This window comes from Magnolia sinica, chromosome 1, assembly GCF_029962835.1.
Source record: "Magnolia sinica isolate HGM2019 chromosome 1, MsV1, whole genome shotgun sequence".
In the NCBI taxonomy this organism is placed as follows: Eukaryota; Viridiplantae; Streptophyta; class Magnoliopsida; order Magnoliales; family Magnoliaceae; genus Magnolia; species Magnolia sinica.
Genome location: NC_080573.1, coordinates 131,018,052 through 131,040,509, shown reverse-complemented (window position 1 = coordinate 131,040,509; position 22,458 = coordinate 131,018,052). Strand labels below are relative to the sequence as shown.

The 22,458-nt window shown below is 39.6% G+C and overlaps 1 protein-coding gene across 1 annotated transcript; it reads right to left on the bottom strand.

Moving 5' to 3' along the window:
• Positions 1-2,930: 2,930 nt before the first annotated feature.
• Positions 2,931-9,902, bottom strand: LOC131217285 (large ribosomal subunit protein eL28y-like). The gene is made up of 4 exons (XM_058212199.1): positions 9,747-9,902; positions 6,252-6,404; positions 5,984-6,147; positions 2,931-3,338 (listed from the first exon to the last, which is right to left on the bottom strand). Exons 2-4 carry the CDS (start codon positions 6,397-6,399, stop codon positions 3,198-3,200), a joined length of 453 nt encoding a protein of 150 aa, XP_058068182.1. The 5' UTR covers positions 6,400-6,404; positions 9,747-9,902; the 3' UTR covers positions 2,931-3,197.
• Positions 9,903-22,458: the final 12,556 nt, after the last annotated feature.

The window sequence follows — 22,458 nt, the reverse complement described above, 5'->3', positions numbered from 1 at the left end:
CCTGTTTGATAGATTGGTCTCCCCATGAAGAACGCATTGTGCAAAAATCAGCCCTACCCACTCATCAAATGGACCACACTGGTATTTTGCTATTTATCAATGGCTATATATAATGTTTCTATTGGTGTGGTTGTCTTGAGTGTATGGGGCTGATTTTCAGGATAGGTGATCCTCATGGTGGGGACAACTTACTAGGAGGATTGGTTTCACGACAACTTAACCGGCTGGAAGTTATCCATTGGGTCGACCTTTTAATTTGGGATCCGACCAGCTGGACTTGAGAACTCATTGTATGCAACCATAACTGTTCATTAAATGGGAAATACCCTATGTTACGAAATTCGATTGCGTACTGACTTAAATACATTGTTGGGCTCGTTTTTAGAGATCAATTTAAGGGTTAGCCCAAAATTGAAGCATATCCTAAGCTCAAGTGGACCACACGGCAGGAAACAGTGGGAATAATGATTTTCACAGTTCAAACCTTGTTAGGGACCACAGTGATGTTTATTTGTTGTTTCAGAACTTGTTGCCCCCTAGAATTTTTCCACGATTGAGGTTCAATTCACATCATTCACGTGGTGTGGTCCACTTGAGCTTTGGACATACTTCTTTCTTGGGCTCAAGCCCTAAAATTATCTGGTAAAATGGATGTACAGAGTGGATAAAATATAAATCATGGTGGACCCTACAGAGTTTAGTCAGTACGTAAAGGGTACTGACTTAGCACGCAATCCGCTTCCCTAAGTTGCCGTTTGGTTTGAGATAGCGTTGTGGCCTACCTAATGTGGCTAGATTCTTGTTCGAAACTGGAAACGACTCAAAACGCCCCTGAAAGAGTGCATATGATGATTAAAATTGAATGTTATTGCGATTTTCACCCTTTTGAAGGTTGTGAATCAGCAACTGAGAGAGAGATTGCCAGCACCCCTACTTACGGTAAGAGCCTACGGGGCTTTTTTATTGTTGGAAGATGTGGATTCTGGGGAAATTAAAAGCTAATTATTTTAATGCGTCTACAGGACGTCTTCCGCCACAAGATTTCAGCGGATACAAAAATACTATTTTAACAATGCTCTGCTCTCTCATACCCTTTAGCCTAATACATTTTTCATAACCTTAGATATCCAACACCTTTCATCCGCTACCATGTAAGCATCACACCAATCTGGCAATGTTACTCATCAGAGCGATGGACTTAAATGTTGACAGTCAGATAACAAAACTGGATAGAATCGACAATTTGATTCATGTATTGGTTGCGGTCCATCATGGATTGCTTGTGATTTTAAAGATGTTTGTTAGGCAACAATAAATAAAGAATCACTTTTTTGTTATGCCATCACAATCAACAGATCCAAGGCTTAGAAAAGGGATGGCTAGATAAAGTTAGACCAAATCAAGGATGAATTGGTGCAATTTTGCATGTATACATGAAATGTCTTCCGGAGTGAAAAAATAAAAACAAAAACATTAAATAAATAATAATAATAATAACAGTTCAGATTTCAATTGGACTGTCCAAGTGATGCAACTACAAGTAATATAACTTAATAGTGCTTTGAGAGCATTGGAGCATCTCTCTATTTTATTTTAATGCATCTTGTGGGTAGAGAAGCTTTGTACCAGTGGTGCAGGTTCCTGTATGTGATCAGTTTCTACTTGACAGAAACAGAGTATTGTTTCACATCTTAGGAGTTGTGCATGTTTAGACATGATCCATGGAAGAAAACTACCAAAGGTGAGTACTCTTCGGATTTGTGATAGCCTTTGCATCTGCGTTTCCAGTAGCCAGAAACTTGCAACTCCCAATCACGCTGTCACAATCAACCAATGCACCTAGGCTGTCAACATGCAGGGGCTATTTAAAATCCTGATTTTGCTGGGCCACGTGCCGTAGATGAACCCAATTCATTTCCCCATAGTAACTTGGGGGTGCAACTTGGGCCCGACTCTTTGCCTGACTCGCCCAACCCAAGCCCAACCCAACTTAAGGTTGGAGTTGGGTTGAGGCATCAGGCAATCCAACCCTGTATATATAACATGCTACATGTATATATCATATAGGAAACACTCTAATGGATTGCATACAGTCAAATCTAAAAATATTGAAATGGACAGTCTAGATAAGGGCTTAGGAACAGAGGGCGGAATGTGGGCTAGGGTGATGCATCCTTGAAAGAGAACCGATCACGACAGGCATGGTAACACGCAATGTGCCATTTGTATAGGACATCCGTACCATGAAAATGGTAGGAACCTCCTTCATCCAATGAGAGATGTGATTCATACATCTTAAATGCACACATTAATCCTCCTAAGTGGGTCATGCTAGGGCATGCATTTCCAAAGCACCTTAGAATCAAAACCCTTGCACTCTGCCAGATAGTAACAAACCAGTACTCCTGGTCTCCCACAGGGGTTGGAGGAATATGCCCCATGACCAGTGCGTGCACGTTGTTCCTATTCAACACAGTGAACAATGAAAAATGAGCGGGAACCAATACCACCACTGCTTTCACAAGTAGAAGATGCACCAAAACCCGATGCTGCGATGTCCCAGCTGCTGGGGTGCATCAGACCCTGTTGCTGTGCCATTCAAAATTATCTTCTACCACTGTGGACCCCACTCCAGATATGACATAGGCCAAAAACAGAATCAAGCGGACAATCCAGCCAGCCATCAACTGGAGGGTGTTGCTGATTCTGCTTCTAATAATCACATTGTACAACAATCAGAAACGCTCTTTCCATCTATGGCAGCTGTCCAAATTAATAAATTACCACCACATTTCTATTCTCCCTCACATTACCACAAGCAAAAACCATAATATTTCAATGGTGGCTGCATTTCTATGGCTACAGTGTGACCCGGGAATTGGCCACTACAAGGATTAGCATAAATGCACGCCACATCTACTTACCAAGTGTGCTGCAAGACTCTGCCAGAGTATATCATATAAACCCTCAAAAGAATACCTAGGCTCACCCAGACAGTGCTTTGGCTCTGAAATGCTAACCAATACTCAAGTCTCAAAAAGGGATGCATTAAACAAGTAACACACGCTAGTTTATCAAACCCAAATTAACACTAACAGACCTGGCAACTTCAGAAGAATAAAAAGGTAGGTCCCATATCCTTCACTTACTGCAGTGATTTTCTAGAAATTCAAAAAAGCGGGCAAACCGAGCTATACTCACTTCCTACCACGGATTTTAGCTGCCTGCCTGTTCCTCTTCTTAACCCCAGACTTAGCAACCTGAAGACTCCTGCGCACGGCACTCAGCCTAGCAAGCGCCACATTCTTCAGATCTGGCCTGTAGTAGTTGTCTGCAACCTGCACCCAAAAAGCAAAAGGAAATAAATGAAGATAATAGATTTCAGCTAATGCTATATTCTGACTGAAATGAACAAGATCGAAATCCATATTCGTGCTTGCTCCATTGTCCAATTCCAAATTGAACTGGAGAAAACGTAGTAGAAGTAAAAACCCCTCTCAGATTGTAACCAGAGCATTGCAAGTACTTCGATGTATGGATTGGGTTGCCCACAGGAAAGATCTGGAAGAGTTCCAGTTCTCCCATTGAGAGTCAGAGCTTCACTCCCTGCAGAGGTGAGGTCACCACTGCAATCTGATTTAGAGACTTCTAACACAGAAATTATAGCTTCCTAATGCATTAGAACATGGTGTCCTTACGAATCCAGTTGGTAGAAATGGGGCCTTCATAACACAAGGATATTTCATCGAAGATCCGATTTTCAAATGTTCTTTCTTACATGTAAGCAGCCCATCCCAGAACTGAAAGCTCTCAGAGTCTTCGCATGAAAAATTAAATACAGACAAAAAAAGGGACATGCTATCAAACGTGTGTAACAAACATATTTCGACAAACACCCCCCTTGAACGCTCCTACTCATTGCTGCATAAGTGACAGAATTTGGGGTTTTTTTTTTTTTTTTGCAGGGGGAGGAGCTTAATTTCTCAAGCTGAAAATAATGCCTTTCCCTTCCACGACTTCGTAGCCACAATTACAAGTCAAAGAAAGAACTCCTTTTGACACAAATAAAGCTTAGTATCTAGCATAGCTATCAGAGTTTCTCGTGCCTTTGCCTTTCCCACCTCAACAAGGGAGTAAAAACTTATTTTTAAAGAGCCAAATTGTACAAAAATAGTTTGCCTCTGATTGTGAGGTTTTAAATGGCAAAATTGGAATGAAGAGAGATTTCTCTATGTGGGATTGCAACCCAAACACTTTCTAATGCAAATGAAAGCATTTCTAGTACCTTTCTCTAGCAAAACAGACAAGTGCAAAGGGTTTCCTTCCCCTAGCGCCGAAGTCAGTTTACCATCCGAACACACCCTAAGCAATCGACAATGCATCAAACCTACAACTACTAATGGTTGCAACCAGGCCAAGCCATATCAAAGTGATGCAGGACAATTAACCACTTGCTCTAAAAGCTCAAACTGATAGAGCATGGCGAATTAATCCCTTTATCTTATAGGTCAAGCCCCACATCTCATGGGTTAGAACCTCGGCCGAACCCCCCTCGTGGGCCCCACTTCACATGGGTACCGCCTCACACGGGCCGCCCACCCCAAGTGTGCCCCTGCGGCCCACAGGCCACCCCGCTCGAGCCTGGTATGAAAATGCCCTTGCATTACAAAGCATGCACAAGTTCATCTCATGCGCCCAAGTATCCAAGGCACAGTCCAGCCCACACAACCACCAGATCGTGAGATAAGAATCAACTGCAGACTATGCTGCACCCTGCAGCCCACTACTCGGCCCACGAAATTTAAACAAGTTGAGCCTTAAGGCAAAAGCAACACCAGTTCCAAATTAGCTTCCAGATATGATGTATATCCACATCAGCTTCACCAATCTCCTTTTATCAAAACACCACATAGCTGATTAGTTGTGTCATTGTCAGTAAAGTATGTCGATGCAATTGGTAAGTCTGGGAAAAAAATAGCCTCAACCCAAAGCCATCTATAAATTATCATACAAAGCCTACTGAACCAAGAGTAGAAAAGGACATTTTCCCTAAACGGCAAGCAAACACCAAATCTCCCATCAACACAGAAAACTGGAGATCGCATACCACAAAGCAACTCGCGACTAAGTATCAAATTCTAACACTTGGAATTATGTAAATTTTCCTTTATGCTATTGCCATCAGCCACTTGTCAGCACCACAAGCTGTTTTTCTAGACACAAGGAGAATGTCTTTCTTAAAATCAACCTAAGAAATAGAGCTGGGCAGAATCCGACCCGATCCGGTGGATCGGACCCGATCTGAACTAAAGGCCTAGATCGGTGCGGATCGAGTAGGACTACTCAGATCCGATCGTATATCAGATCGAGTTCGGATAGTGGTCAATCCGGACCGATCCGATCCAAAATCCGAACAAGCCCTAACCCCTCTTTCTCTACCCGAAGGAGGCGCCGCACCCACCCATCTCCTCCTTTCTCTCCCTCTTTCTCCCGATTTCCCTCCTCTCCTTCCTTCTCTCCTCCTTTCTCTCCTTCTTTCTCTCCCGGTTTCCCACATCTCCTTCTTTCTCTCCTCCTTTCTCTCCCTCTCTCTCCCTAGACTCAACTCGATCCGACTCGATTCGGTTTCCCAGACCGAGTCGGACTCGGTTCGGGTCAGGCCAGCAAGGATTCAGATCGGATCGAGTCAGCCCTACTAGACTCGGTCCCCGATCGGATCGAGTTCGGGTCATGTTCTTGAAAAATCGGATCGAGTCGAGTTGGACCCAATCCGGTCCGACTCGACTCAATGCCCACCTCTACAAAGAAACATAAGCTAAAGTAAAACAATTTACTACATATGCAGATTACTCTTACGTGGGAAGTCTCCCATATTTTCCCTTGATTTTGTGCCCAAAAGAACATGGCAATTCAAGAGATGAAATCCCAACACATGACATAATAGATAAATCATAAAGAAAATACAGCTTTTAATGTTCTATACCTGGTTCACAACAGCCTTCGCCATCCGACTGAATTCCTTCTTCATGATTGACCTGTGGTACAGATTCGCAGGCTGGTTTTGCTTCTTTGTCTTTGTAGTAGCAAGCACAATAGAAAGATCCTTTCCTCCCGGCTGAATTGACACTGTCTTCTTGTTCGCTAAGCCTAGCATTTTAATAAAGGTAAAAGAAAAAACGTGAGACCTTTGATAATTCGACGTGGGAAAAAAACAACGGAGTTGGGAACCAACTGAGACATCAAAAAGATACCTGAATGCTTGAAGGAGTTAACATTGTAGAGGTTGTTCTTTTCTTTGCTGAACTGCACCATCGCAGTGCTGTTCCCGAATTCCTTCACGAGAAAGGAGTTGTTTTTCTTGACAATCTCCCAAATCAAATCGCTAGGAACAGAAGCCATTTTATCTACAATTGTTGCAGAGACAAAAATATTCAGGTAAGAATTAAAAGAAAAAATCATAATTAAGAAAGCAGAATCTAATTTAGATAAAAATCAACAGCAGAACCTAGTTTGGCATACATCCATGAAAAAAAAAGGACTCAGGAAGCCCAGAACCTAATAGACTAAATTCCCAAGAGTTATATATATATATATATAGAGAGAGAGAGAGAGAGAGAAGATGGGACCTAAGAAAGCCTGAAACACCACATGTTCATTGAGAAATAATGTCTGAAAAAAAGTTTGAATATAGTAGTTCTCAAAAAATGCACCCATGGTTCTAAATATCAGTATCGGATAGCATATTGGCCCAGCCAGAAACTATTGCAATATGGTTCTGAATATCAGTGTCAAACCATTGGGAACATGGGGAAAATAGAGATTCAAGAATCTATCATTCTCTGTGCATATAATGTTGTATCAGACCATTCTGAGATAAGAATGTTGTCTGCGACCCGACCTGGGCCCTAATTGAACATAAATCAAGCCTGATTTTACAAACAATGCTAAAATCTTCCCTTTTATTTTAAATCCCTAAAGTACGCCAAGATACAGTTTAAAATGACTTTGTAAGCTTCCTCCATGGTTGGAAGTTTATTTATTTTTTATTTTTTTTAAAACGGCAGAAAATTGAACAGATTTAAAATAAAAAATAAAAAATAAAATCAAACTTGGGACTTTATGGCCATATTGATCCATATATGGTCGTACCCAGGAGTCCAGGCCATATCAGACTATCAGGCGTATCAAAGCATATGCATCAGCTGAAAAGGCTCAATACAGTTTATATTTTTCTTTTTTTGTTCTTTTTTTTTGGGACAGTGATACAGACTCATATTGTGTTGAATCAGGCGTATACAGATAAAATACAGCCGTATAGGCCAATACGATAAGAATATTCCGAACCAAGAATCGATTCGAAGAGAAATCAAATGCAAAAAAGGTTGTGGAAAGAGCTTGGGGCCTTGTCTGGGAGTGAGGCTGATGTAGTTTGGGTTGTAAGGGATAGTTGTTTCTTTGCTGTTTGGGGGCTGGCTGGCTGGTTTTTTTTTTTTTTTTGGTATTCTTAGTTGCCCGTTGGCGCCTTCTTAACAAAATTTCCGTAACTTCTATAATTTAAAAGAGAGAGAGAGAGAGGAGAGGTTGTCGATTGTGATCCAGAATGTTAAAAATAATAATAATAAATAAATAAATAAATGAAATGAAAAGACAGCCAAAGCTGAAGTGAAGCTTGTTTGAAACCTAAGAGGGTAAAAATCAGATTCATGAGGGGGGGAAATGCACTCCCTTAGTGTCGTATTAGGGCTGAAAGTCAGGCGAGTTGGGTCGGGTTGGTGCTCAACCCTGGCCCAACCCAAGGTTCTTGTACCTCAACCCTAACCCAACCCAACCTCGGGTTGGGAATTCTCAACCCAAGCCCAACCCAAGTGGGCTCGGTCGGGTTAGCCGGGTTGGTCGGGTGGATAAATGCTAATATTTTCGTTATTACATTAGTCTATTATATTTCAATATACATTTTATTTTTTGTACCTATGATTTTATTAATTCTATATGTAATTATTTATATAAAGAGCTTCATTTTTTCTAAATAAACAAGCTAAAATATAGGACAACCACTCCTTTAAAAGTCGTGTTGTGTGGCACGCAATCTATTTGGGAGAGTGAAATCTGATGTATCTTGTTAGCTTGACTAATGAGACCCAATGGCATTGGAATTTCATGTGCATTCAACATAGACGATCCACACTCAATTATATATCGATCGGGTTCAGGTTGGGTCGGGCAACCCCAGACCTCAACCCAAGCCCAACCCAAGTTTGATCGGGTTGGTGTTTGTATAGCCCAAGCCCGAGACCAAACCCGATACATCCTACCCGAGCCCAACCCAATGTTGGGTCGGTCACGGGTCAGTCGGGTTGAACCCGCCCGACTTTCAGCCCTAAGTCATATGGATCGGCATCATATCTAAATTATATACAACTAATGACTCAGAACATTCATGTTGGAAATCAGATAAATGCTGTGCATAGTAAAATGCTACATTGCAGTTTACAGAAATGTGTTTGTACTAAAATTCTCCAATCTTTCAAAGGTTCTGTGAAGGCCCTTTTTCAAGAATACCATATCACAATTTACAGGACTGTTTGTACTAAAATTCTCCAATCTTTTAAAGGTTGGATAAAGGACCTTTTTTTTTTTTTGAAAGATTGTGTAAAGGACCCTTTTTCAAATTAAATCCTTGAATAGTTAACAAGACAGCTAGAGTCACTCAGGTCGATCCAGTCAACTGAGTCATGGCTATTAACAACCTAACCAATATGCCCCAGGACTGATGGAATGCATAAAACTAGGCCTGAGATTTGCAACACACCACCACGCTCTACGGCGAATGTCCACACCAGCCCACTGTGACAGCACTCACTACCTTTTCTCCATGTAGCCCTTTCCACCCCGAGCCAGCATGACACCATGATCTAGGTTGCCCTTTCCATAGGTCACCCCCTCCAGGAGTCAAACACAGGATGTGGTGTTGGCTCTGATGCCAGATGTAACAACCCTAACCAGAATTGCGAAAGCCACATGACTGATGGAACACATCAAGCAAGGGGCAAAAGCCACATGATTGATAGAAGGCATCAAGCAAGGGTCTTGGAACCAGGGTTGACCATACCGCACATATCGTCCAATACCGGTACGTCACCCAATATGCACCGGTATCGCCCTTACATGATATAGCTGTATCGGCCCGAAACAGCCTGATACGGAGGAGATACGCCCCCGTTTAGCAGTGAACGATTTCATACGCAAAAAAATAAAAAATAAAAATAAAAAAACGATTTGCAAACCATGCATAAAACACTGAGGATCGTAACATTGATCGGGTCTGTGTCAAACTGAGTCAGCGAGGTGACTCGACTCATAATCCTACCAAGTCAGCCGAGTTTGGAGAGAAAATGAACGAGAAGAGGAAGAAGAAGAGCCATGAAAAGGATAACTCAAAATGAGCTCCAATCAAGACATTTCATGAAAAATACATTACAGACAATAAAATCAAGTCCATAGAAATGGGAAATTTATCAAAAGAAAGAGAGAAAGAAATGGAATGAAACATTACGTGTTCATGAAAGAAACAAAAACTCTGAAAGAAGATCGAACCTAATAAATTCAGGAATCAAAGCATGTTGATAAAGAAGAAGCGAAAAAAGACGATCTAAACCCTAGAAAAAAGCTTGAATCGGATCTGACAAATGTATGAATTATTGATAGAAAATTCATGAAACCGATAGAGGAAATGGAGAACTTCTTACCGGATGGAAAGAGAATGATTTTCCGTGATCTCTGGCTTCTAAGTGCTGACGCAGGAGCATGAAAGAAGTGAAGAACGCCATTTATAGGGCCCTCAAAACCCTAGCCCATGGGTGAGCGTTTTGCACGATGACTAAAATGCCCCTTTGCTAATTGCACTGGGGGTGTGGCGCGTGCAACGCACGTGGAGGGAAATAGGGGAAGAGGGAAAGTATCCGGTTAGTAGAGAGTCTAGAGCTGTACACGAGTCGAATTAGCTTTGTCAACTCGCTCCAACCCACTCAGAAAACCTCGACTTGCCTTGCTCGAAATTCGATTCGGACCGATTCAAGCTAGTTTTGGGAGCTCAAAAAAAATTTGAGTCAACCTTAACTCGGATCAAATAGCTCAGTGACACGATAATTTTATTATTGATGCTTCTCTCCAAATGTTTGATGAAATGACTCAACGAAGTGTTGTTTCGGGTGCATACATTCCCCGCGAGATCTGCCGGTAGTAATGAAGGAATGGATATAAAAAAAATCACTAAAAAAAAAGACCTTTACATTATAAGACTGCCCTCATATCTTAATTTTGATGTTGCTCGCCATGTTTGATTAAATACATATAAATTGTTGTTACTACTTTGAATTACATGACAATTTGAAAACGCACTTCATGTGTTTGAGAAAATGTCACACAAGCTCACGCTAGAGTCGAATTAGCCCGAGTTGCTTGCCAAACCGAGCCAGACTAGCCAATCAAGCTTGAGGATCGAGCCAAGTCAAGTTTGAGCTAGGGTTAGCTACTGGCCAAGCCGAGCCGAACTGTGCCAAGCTCGACTCGGCTCAACTCGTGTACAGCTCTAAATATATGTAATGTCAACTAGTCAAACAAAATACCGATGTTTGGCTTGAAATTCGATATGTCGAGCATGTTAAGAAGGTGTTTGGATCCAAAATTCAGCCATTCGTATGCATATGTGATGTCGTGGCTATTAGAGTCTTACACACCTTAATCTTAATCTAAAGGGAACACCTTTGACCCCAAGCGCCAAGGTAGACAGAGATATTGGGAATTGTCATCTATGATCAGTATCTTAGAAGTTTGATTTTTTTATTCAGCCACCTATGATAAAGAATATGTGATTTACAAATGAGAAGTTTTATCCTTCTAATGAGTTCTTTTTGCCTTTTAAGTTGAAATGCCTTTTTTAAGTATAGACCTTGGTCCAACTACGAGCATGGACAAAGAGAATTGCATCACTCCTAATAGTTGATCCAATGTATCATTGTAAACAAACTAAATTACACTAAGTGATACGCTAAGAGTTAAACTAAGAGAAATAGCATTGTAGTGCAGAGTTGTGTTGGGTTGGGTTGATGAGGGTTTGGAGCTCTTCTTCTTCCTCTTGTTTTCTTTTTTAATAGGTGGTAGCTAAAAAAACATCTCCGTAACCACTCTTCATATTTATTGACGTAAAAAATAACCATATGGACTTGTAAATAGTAGTGGCTTATTATGCAACATCATTGTGCTAGTCTTTTGTTGTTGGTTGGCCATTGGTTACATGCATATCATGTGCCTACCATGTGGATGAGAGTTATTCTCGTGATGTCACATGTAGATTATTGTTATCATTTTCTCCACTTGAATATGTATTGTGCACCGTGAAAATCAACCAACCTGGCAGTGCCTTTATGTTGCTTGGTAGCCCCTTGGGTGGTTCATAATAAGAGCTTCTTCTATGCGACGCTATAGTACGTCATTTGAATCCATTTCTAACCATGACCGTATTTTAGTCATTACTCATTATCGAACATGTGGTGGATAAGGTGAGTAATTGACTCCGCCACACAAGCAAGATATGTGACATGCGTCTCATGGCAATAGCTAACCAAACTTAACAATTTTTTGTGCTACTCACAAAAATTTATAATACAATAAAATTTGACTACTAGAGTATTGTGATCCCAGTGGTTTAAAGAGCCTAGCTTGACATGTGGCATCAGTCTTGGGGCTCTTAGCATATTGTTTTGGTTTTTAATAATTAGTGATGAGCCAACACCACGTTATGTGTTTGAATCTCATGGGGGGCGACCTATGGAAAAGGTAACCTGGACTATAGTGAAAAGCTGCCACAGTGTGGAAAGGGCTACCTAAGCAACCAAAGTATAGCTTAGTATAAAGGTCTACCTGGATAACCAGTGTGCAACCGCCATACCCTAAAAGGGAGGCCAGAGTAAGTGTCGTCATGGAGTGGGACACCTTAGACCTTAGTTATGGAGCATGGTGGAACATTATGATCTCAACAGTTTAAAGAGCCTAGCTTGACACATTCCATCAGTCCTGGTGTTTGTAGTGTATTGGTTAGGTTCTTAACACAGAGCAATCGAACAAGATCTTCATTTCTCTTATCGAGATCTCGCCATCACGTGGCATCATGTGAGTTGCTAACATGACCTGGATGGACCGGACATGAACACATGGAACAATATAGTAATAGCTATTTGTTTTTTTTTTTCATTTTTTAATGGTAAAATGGTGATAAATGGATGATCATTATTGCCTAATAAATTTATGCAAGCCATTCCCATGATGTTAATAGCTATACTAGAGCTTATTTGGATAATCAATTACCATACTAATGTAAAGGAAAAGTGTGATGATTATAATTTCCTTTACTTGTCTCTAAACAACATTTGCATTTGACTGTCAATTTCTGTATTTGGCATGTTCAGAAAAACTATAATGATGACACTTTTTATTACATTGATGCCAAATAATCATATTCATATAGTTGATGTTGTTGTTTGAATTTGATATTTCAACGATAATACCATGAAAAGTGCAATGATTACAAATTATTTTTACTTAACTATTGAAAATATTATTATTTAACTAACGATTCCTACGCTAGGTTTGATGATGGTAAAATTGTAATTGCGACACTTTTCCTTTACATCATTGTGTAGTTAGCAATCCAAACATGCCTTTAAACTGAGGAGAAAACACACACGACGTGTAAAATATGCGAGGCCACGTGATGTACATGTCTAATCCACACCCGTCTATCCATTTTACTAGCAAGTAGATCCAATAGCACGTGGTCCATGCTACAATAAATAAGGGGAATTGAACGCCTATCGTTGAAATTTTCTTAGGGGCCACAAAAGTTTTAGGTCAAGCTAATAGTTATTATTTCCCTTCATATATATCTTGATGGCCTTATGAATAGGTTAGATGACATATACTCATTGCCGTGGGCCCTACACCACCCCCCCCCCCCCGGTTTCATATGAAGCAGTCCACTTGAGCTTATAATCTCCTCGCTTGTGGGTTCATGCCCTACGATGAGTTGGAAAAATGGATGGATGGTGTTGGATCCACAAAATTTACTTACGCAATCCTGTCTTGTGTAATATTGGTTCTTAAGGCATAATTACTCACTAATTTTCCTCTCATCCAAATGTTCGTGAGAAGTCACCATTATTGATTTGCCATAATTTTTCAGTGGAAAATGAAAAGTCAAACAAGCCTTAAACGTGTGGAGTGGATTTTATATAGGGATTATGGTGAAACTTACATAACCTTTGTTCGTGGAGTAGATTGTATATAGGGATTATGGTGAAACTTACATAACCTTTGTTATGCCATGCTTGGGAATATATATATATATATATATATATATATATATATATATATATATATGGGAAAAGGTACTATACGCTCGACCTTACCATGGCATTCCGTAAGGTCGAGCGCTGTCCTATTGCTGGCCGTCAGATGGAGGCGGTTTGCATCCAACGGTTGTTACTTTAACGCCTAATGAAGGAGAGAAACCGGTATCACCGGTTTCTTTGTAGCCGAATATGTACACGGCCATGTAAATAGGGCTTTTTCACCCCTTCGACGCAACCATCTCTCTCTCTCCCTGGATTTGGTCGAGCAGCTACATCCCTGTGCAGCCGCCTTCACCTCTCTCTCTCTCTCTCTACCACCACGCAGTGCAGACCTCAGATTGAGCGTTAAAGGTAAGGTCTCGGCATGGATCACGCTGTAGCTCTGGATTCGGATCCGAGTTTGGTTCAGGTTCTGGGTCTGGGCATAGATCCGGCTCTGGCTCTGGCTCTGGCTCTGGCTCTGGATCCTGGGTTTGGGCAGTGATTTGGGACGGATTTTTCTTATATTCCACTTTTTCTTTTCTTTTCACTACATGTGTTTGGCATAATGTTCTTGATAATCTCTTGTTGATAGTTTAAATGGTTGTCATTTACAGTGTTTGTAGTCTCTGTTACGATTTGTAATTCTTCATTGTATTAATGATGATGATTATTAGATTTCTTTGATTTAGTTCTTTCTTGTCGATGATTCCATATTAGCTGAGAGGGATAGTGTTTATTATCATTTATGTCATGTTGATGTCAGCACCATTATAAAGACATATAAAAAAAGATGATCTTCATGTTGGGGCCCTCCCTGTGCATGGATCAGATGATCTACAAGTGTGGCATGATGGTAGAAAAGATGGAGCCGCATGCCAGGCTACCATGAGGCTGGCTGGATGTAGGTGATCCGTTCTGGTAGTGGGGTTTTTTCTCTGGTAATAAGTGAAGTTGTGCTAGCACAGCATTGGCCATCTCTGTTTTACCAACTGGAGTTATTTCAAGTCATTTCAATTGGCCATCCAAACACACTACACATCCCGAATGCTAAGATATAGGCCGTTTGTGTGATGGATATGTTTCTATGCTTAGTGGTTGGATGCAATCACGAGTAATGTGCATTGTTGTAGCTGAGTATTGTGCACAATTAGCCAAGTAGGGCCAGGTCACACTAGGGCTCTTTGCCGGACGGGCTTAAAAGGCAAGCCAACTACATCAGCGAAAATTTCTTTTTCTAATAACTTCCTTCTTGCTTATGAAATGAATTAAGAAATTTATAAGGCTGAGTTTGAATGCATAGATGAACTGAATTGCAATAATTAGTTATAAGGTTGAGATTTTTTATTTTTATTTTTTTAATTTCCTGAGAATTGATAGGTTTATCATCCCATCCACATGACACATTGCAGGTTTATGTATTGATCAAGTCCACACATATAGACAGATTGCTCACATTTTAAAATAAAAGCCATGAGACAATCCCAATCCATTACTTCTAACATTTATCCAGCTTATCCCACTGCAAATTTGGGATGAAAAAGTGATAATGCAACAATCTTGCTGACCGTTTCCACAAGTTCATGGTTAATGGGTTTTAGTTCAACAATGCCAGCAACAATATAATGTGCAACGACTGATCGGGCTTTTCAATTATCCAAGGCAACTAAATTATATTCTTAATATCCTCCATTTTAAGTGGTCAAGGGTCAGGATTTTGTATTCAGAACATCTCTTGGGATGGTGAAGATTGGTAGATTTGGGATCCTAATCTTAACTGAAACAGCTACAAAGTTGTCATTTCAGGATGTTTATGGTAGCAGCAGGCCTGACTCAAGTTTCAAACCTTATTTAGTTTAGTTTAGTTTTATTAACATTATTACTATCATTTTTGGAAGCTAGTTTCATGGACGAGATAAGGATATGAAAAACAAAATCAAAGTAAATAATATCTGATGGAAGAAATGTTAAAGAGCCAGGTACCTGTGTTAATACTGCATGTGCATACAAATGCATCTTTGGTGTTAAAGAGCTAGGTACCTGTACTAATACTGCACCAGCAGCATCACTAAAGAGGATACAAGTACCTCTATCTTTCCAATCTACACATCGGGAAAGCGCATCAGCACCAATTACTAGAACATTTCGAAAGCCACCCGCTGTAATTAAAAGCAGTACTGTTTAGTTGATAAATCATGAGAAACAGCATAGCAACCCACTTAAGGCAAGGAGCCCTTCCCACATCTGGATTTCTTTTTCTTTTTCTTTCTGGTTCTGTGTTCTTCTTGATGGGATGAAAACAACATTTCAGAGGGAATTGAGATCTTTCCAAATGAGTTGGTTGGGTTTTTAATTTATGTTTTTTTTTTTTTTTTTAAGACTTTGCTTTGCCTACAAGAGAGTCACCGAATTTTCCAAGAATCTGTTAGACTTGGTACTTTTAAACTGTTTCATGGATTTTGCAGGTATACTTGACTGTTGCAATTTAAAGTTTCATACTGCAAAATGTGATTTGTGCATTTTAGTTTGATGCCTAGATTTATTTGGTACTGAAATAATGAGATTTTATTTTGTTCACTTCCATCAGGTTATCTGGAGAAGATAGTGAGTGGACTATCTCAAAGTAATTCAAACAAAGAAACCTCAAACTTACAAAACGCTTTACCTCTCTCAACAAGCGAAAGATCCCAGTTCTGTTGCTTGGTCATGCATCATGACATGCTCTGTGGTCTGCGCCATGCATCATGCATGCATAAACAAGGAGTGGAGCATAGAGGATTTATTTATTTATTTTTAATGTATTCAGACCATTATAAACTTATTGTTGTAAATATATATAATTTATATTATAAAGTTGTACAATAATTTTTGAGAAACTGTGCTGGAAGTGAGGTGGAGAAATGGGTCTGACCATTTTTGGGCGTACCTCCTGATCGTATGGGGAAACTTTTGGATGTTTCATCAAGTGACCTTGGTAGTCCTATGTATGCACTCCAAAATCCGTACGGTAGGGCATGCTTAATGTGCATGTATAAATTTTTGCAAAGAACTTTTGTGCACAACTTTAACTTGTCCAATTTTGGGATTTGATTCCCGATCACATGGGACCCATTTTAGCAAAGGCAAAATATCAAATTTCTAAAAATATGTATGGTTTAGAAATTTAAAGTGGTGGCCCCTAACGTATCATGCAGCGAAATGTACATAGCTACGGATAATATGTGTCGCTAAAAGTAAAACGAAATCCGTAGCAATATGATGAAGCTAGTAACAGTGCAGATTCTAGAAATACAGCTACGGCTAATATCCGTAGCTATTTCCCATTTTTTAAGAGAGGAAAAATTATAAGAATGTGACGTATATTACCATTGCTAGTAAATGCCCTGATTGATCAACTTATCTAAAAGCTAACACAGATAAAGACTTCATGGCTTACAAACCCATGACAGTAAGGATGGTCCTGAGAAAAAGGGAAATAATCCACAAAAAAAAAAAAAAGAAAAACCACAACAAAAAATAGGGAGTAGACAACTTACTGTTTATTTTTATTCTTTTTTAACTCTTCCTTCCTTTCTTCTCTGTTTAATCTGCCAAAAGAAAGAAGAAGGGATAGAGAAAACGGAAGTAATGAAGATAGAAGAAAACCCAATCAATAGACTAAAAAAATATACAACAATGAAATTAAAATTCCAAATGAAATCAGAATTCCAATGAAAAATTCCAAAGAAAACCCAATTCAGATACAAATTATAGATTGTTGTCATTCCAAAATTACAACTAGATAATAAGTTACAAAAACAATAAGTAGCATAAAAGATTAATTTATCCAGCTGCATTAAACTGATCAGATAATTGGAATAGTCCAACCATAGTCAACTACTAAATAGAGGCAGGTGAGTGTCAGTTAATTATCTTATAATTGAATGATACATGTGCCAACGCCTTACATGCTAAGGCAATGCAACTGTCTCCTTGCACTCATGGACGTGGCACGTGTGCAAATGGGGTGACACAAGGCTTGATGCTATGTCTGGCAAGAATGCTGAATGGTGAGATGGATTTGTTGGTGGAATTGGGTGTTCTTTGGAATTTTTTGGAATTCTGCATAGTTTGCATTGGAACAAATAACCAACCAATTAAAATTTAGATACTTCCAACCAATTAAAAGAACAAAATTCTTGTCAATTACAAGAGATGAATTGTTAATTTGAAGATATACCTTCCAACAAGTATGTTCTTTGAATTTCTGCAGTTGAGGCCCTAGGAATTTAAAAACACAAAATGAAAGTTAGCGTTTTCTAGCATTGGAGAGCCAAATTCAAAGAAACAAAACAACCAAATGCCATTTCAGAGTCTTCTAGAAAGAAAGGAAAAAAATGAAAAAAAGAAGAAAAGAAAAACCCACTTGAGTTCTTTGGCCTCCGTACCATAAAGCTTGAGTTGTGTTTCAAGATCCTGGCTCCCACACGAATCACCTCCACTACTGCCATTGGGTTGTTTATCAATCAATTACACTTGCACTTCATCACTCCCAGTCCCAAGCGATATGGTCATTTGTATTCTACAAGTCAAATGATGGTGATATAGTCAGTGTCCTCGGGCTAGAATGGCTAAAGACAATGACGATACTACATAACAAACATGTCTGTTCAACTACATAAAAGAAAATGAAAACTCAAAGCTAATTAACCGAGTGTTATGGTTTCTTACTTGAAACCTGCAACAAAAGACCAGATTCACGAAGTTAGAAATTAGAACGGAAAATCCAAGGTACTAATCCAAATAGGCCTAGAAAAAAAATACTCAATATTCATACTTTTTTGGAATCTTAAATAGTGTTAAATAGTATAAAATGAGGACAATTTAAGTTTGAGTCCTATGAGGCTTTTGCCTTTTCTTGTTTTAGTGAATCAGGCCACAGGCTTGAATTCTAGACAGAGTTGCCTGGAAATGCAAAGGTTATTTACAGATGTTGTGTAATTGGTTTGGATAGATAGCGTGGGTTTCCTTGGTTACACTTGCATGCATGTGCTTGCGCTACCGTGCTTAAGAGCTTTAACCGCTTGCTCCCATGTTTTGTGTAGCATCTGAATATTACATTCAGGTGGGACCCAACTAATTATAGGCCATGAATTAACAAGTTGGACTCCACTAAGGACAGGGAGTAGAAATCTGCTGGCTCTTATTACTACCTGGATGATTGATGTAATCTTCGCAGGTCAGTTTCCTTCTCGCGCTTTATTTGTTTTTGGCCTTGTGTTTTCCCTCAGTGAACCTTTGACAAGTAACACCTTATTTTTTGTAGGCATTTACCCTCCCATGGATGTTCCGCTGTTTGAACGCTGCCTAAGCTGCTTGCTTCAATTCTAATGCAAGGCCAGAGCAATTCAACTTTATGTTGAGAGAGTTTTTTTTTCCTATAAAAAAATATGTAAGCGTGCTTCAATCAACAAGTCATGGAGTCGTGGTTGCTTGTCATTCAGGTCACTGAGCACTGGTTTTCCATCCCTGTCTTGAGTGGAATCTAGAAATCAACATGACTGTCTTGCCTTTTAAGTCCGTCCAGCAAAGTGGCCTAGTGTGACCTAGCCCTACTTGGCTAATCGTGCACAATACTCAGCTACAACAATGCACATTACTCGTGCTTGCGTCCAACCACTAAGCATAGAAACATATACATCACACAAACGGCATATATCTTAGCATTCGAGATGTGTAGTGCGTTTGGATGGCCAATTGAAATGACTTGAAATAACTCCAGCTGGTAAAACAGAGATGGCCAATGCTATACTAGCACAGCTTCACTTATTACCAGAGAAAAAACCCCACTACCAGAACTGATCACCTACATCTAGCCAGCCTCATGGTAGCCTGGCATGCAGCTCCATCTTTTCTACCATCATGCCACACTTGTAGATCATCTGATCCATGCACAGGGTGGGCCCCAACATGAAGATCATCTTTTTTTATATGTCTTTATAATGGTGCTGACATCAACATGACATAAATGATAATAAACACTATCCCTCTCAGCTGATATGGAATCATCGACAAGAAAGAACTAAATCAAAGAAATCTAATAATCAGCATCATTAATACAATGAAGAATTACAAATCTTAACAGAGACTACAAACATTGTAAATGACAACCATTTAAACTATCAACAAGAGATTATCAAGAACATCATGCCAAACACTTGTAGTGAAAAGAAAAGAAAAAGAGGAATGTAAGAAAAATCCATCCCAAATCACTGTCCAAAGCCGGGATCCAGAGCCAAAGCCAGAACCAGAGCTTGATCCATGCCCAGACCCAGAACTTGAACCAAACTCGGATCCGAATCCAGAGCCAGTGCATGATCCATTCCGAGACCTTACCTTTAACACTCAATCTGAGGTCTGCACTGCGTGATGGTATGGATTGAGGGAGAGAGAGAGAAAGGGGGAGAGAGAGAGGGAGAGAGAGAGGGGTGAAGGCGGCTGCACAGGGATGTAGTTGCTCGACCAAATCCAGGGAGAGAGAGATGGTTGCGTCGAAGGGGTAAAAAAGCCCTATTTACATGGCCGTGTACGTATTCGGCTACAAAGAAACCGGTGATACCGGTTTCTCTCCTTCATTAGGCGTTAAAGCAACAGCCGTTGGATGCAAACCACCTCCATCTAACGGCCAGCAATAGGACAGCGCTCGACCTTACGGAAGGCCACGGTAAGGTCGAGCGTATAGTACCTTTTCCCATATATATATATATATATATATATATATATATATATATATATATATATATATATATATATATATATATATATATATATATATATATATATATATATATAGTTCTTGTGGTTCGCACTAAGGAAGATGACTGAATGAGAGAAGGCGAAAACGCAGACAAAAACGACTAAGGGTTAGGACTTCCCTTATATAAGGAAGCTTGAGTATGCCTATCAATGCTGGGTCCGTATGGCGTCCCCTCGACTACCCCCTCCTAACACGTATTGCGACCCTATGCGTCACTAGACCCTAATATCGAGTAATAGCCAAGTGTCACGCCCTCACTTAGGCGAGTAAGGTCACCCCCCTTCCCAATCGACCATGACACAGGGGGCGATGTGGCCTAGTGGTATACGGCCCTCATGCGCTCATACATATATATATATATATATATATATATATATATATATATATATATATATATATATATATATATATATAAGGTGAGAGCAAATTACTAGCATTAAATTTTGTTGTCTTTACAGATAAAGTGTGATTCAGTCACAAGCTTATTGTATATGAAATATGAACATCTCTCACCAAGTAACAATGTTTTTATGACAATTTTCTATGCCAATAGCCAAAGTTCCCAAGACAAATTGGGGTGAAAAAATGTCCAAAAGACTATAGCTTTATATATAGTCTATAAACAAATGTAAAGTACGTGATTCCAGACTTCGAACTTCACAACTCACAACACTCAACTAAATAAGCCTCTCTATATAAGATTTTAAGTTCCATAGGTAGGGCCCATATATTAGGTGGTGGTGTTGGAGCAGCCAGGGAACACTGTCCCAAAACAAACTCAGGAGAAATTCTTGCTGGGAAAGCCTGTGAAAAAAGATAGACTGGAGAAAGGATAGCCATGGATTTGGCCAACCAGAATGAGGAATGAATCGATAAGAAAGAGCCTGTGAAAAAAGATAGACAGGAGAAAGGACAGCCATGGATTTGGCCAACCAGAATGAGGAATGAATCGATAAGAAAGGGATTGGTCGACATAAAGATCTAATAGGGACTTGAGTGTTTTTGGTCAATCTAATTTATAAGTTTTGTTCTCGTCCAATTAAGAAATAGTGAACACGCATTAAACTTAGATACTTAAAAATGACGATCGAAGACTTTTAGCGTGCTTTTGATGCATCGAACGGTCTTCAAATCAGGCAATTCTTATCTCATTTGAAATATTATCAAGTTACCTTTCCAATGAGCTAAAAATCGCCTAAATCTGACCTTTGATGAGTGAGTTATGAGAGTTTCTATCGGACCAGGAAAAGAAGGAAAAATTCAAGACTAACAACTTTGATCCCACTTTTAGATGCCTAAATGGTATCGAAACACGATGATTCCAGTTAGGATTGAAATAACATTAAATTACCTTTCAAATGACCCTAAAATCAACCCAATCTAACTTCAAATGAGGGAGTTATAAACGCCTTCGTTGGATCACGCGATTTCAAAAGATAAACGATCGACATTGAAAAATGACGATGGAAGATTCTAGCGTGCTTTTGGGATGTCGAATGGTATCTGAATCAGGTGATTCTTGTTCAATTTAAAAGCTTGTCAAGTTTCCTTTCCAATGAGCTAAAAAATCATCCAAATACTACATCTGACGAGGGAGTTATGATGGTTTTTGTCAGGCTAAGAGATGTAGGAAAAATTTAGGACTGACGACTATGATCCCACTATTTGGATGCTCAAATGGTCCTAGAATGTGACGATTCCAGTGATGATTGAAAGAGCACTAAATTACTTTTCCAATGACTCTAAAATCGACTGAATCCAACATCAAACGAGGGAGTTATGAGCATCTTCATTGGATCATGCGATTTCTAAAGTTAACGATTGAGATTGAAATATGATGATCGAAGATTTTAACGTGCTTTTGGGATATCAAGCGATTCTTGTCCCATTTGAAAGCTTGTCAAGTTTCATTTCCAACAAGCTAAAATTTGTCTAAATCATACCTCTAAGAAGGGAGTTACGATGGTTTCTGTCGGACTAGGAGATGTAGGAAAATTTATGACCGACGATTGTGATCCCACTTTTGGATGCCCAAATGGTCTCGGAATGTGACTATTGTAATCAGGATTGGAAGATCATTAAATTACCTTAGAATTGACCTAATTCGATTTCAAACGAGGGAGTTATGAGCATCTTTGTTAGATAACGTGATTTCGAAAGATTAACAATCAAGATTGAAAAATAACGATAGAAGACTTATATAGCAAGCTTTTGAGATGACGACTGGTATCCAAATCAGGTAATTCTTATCCCATTTGAAAGCTTGTCAAATTTCCT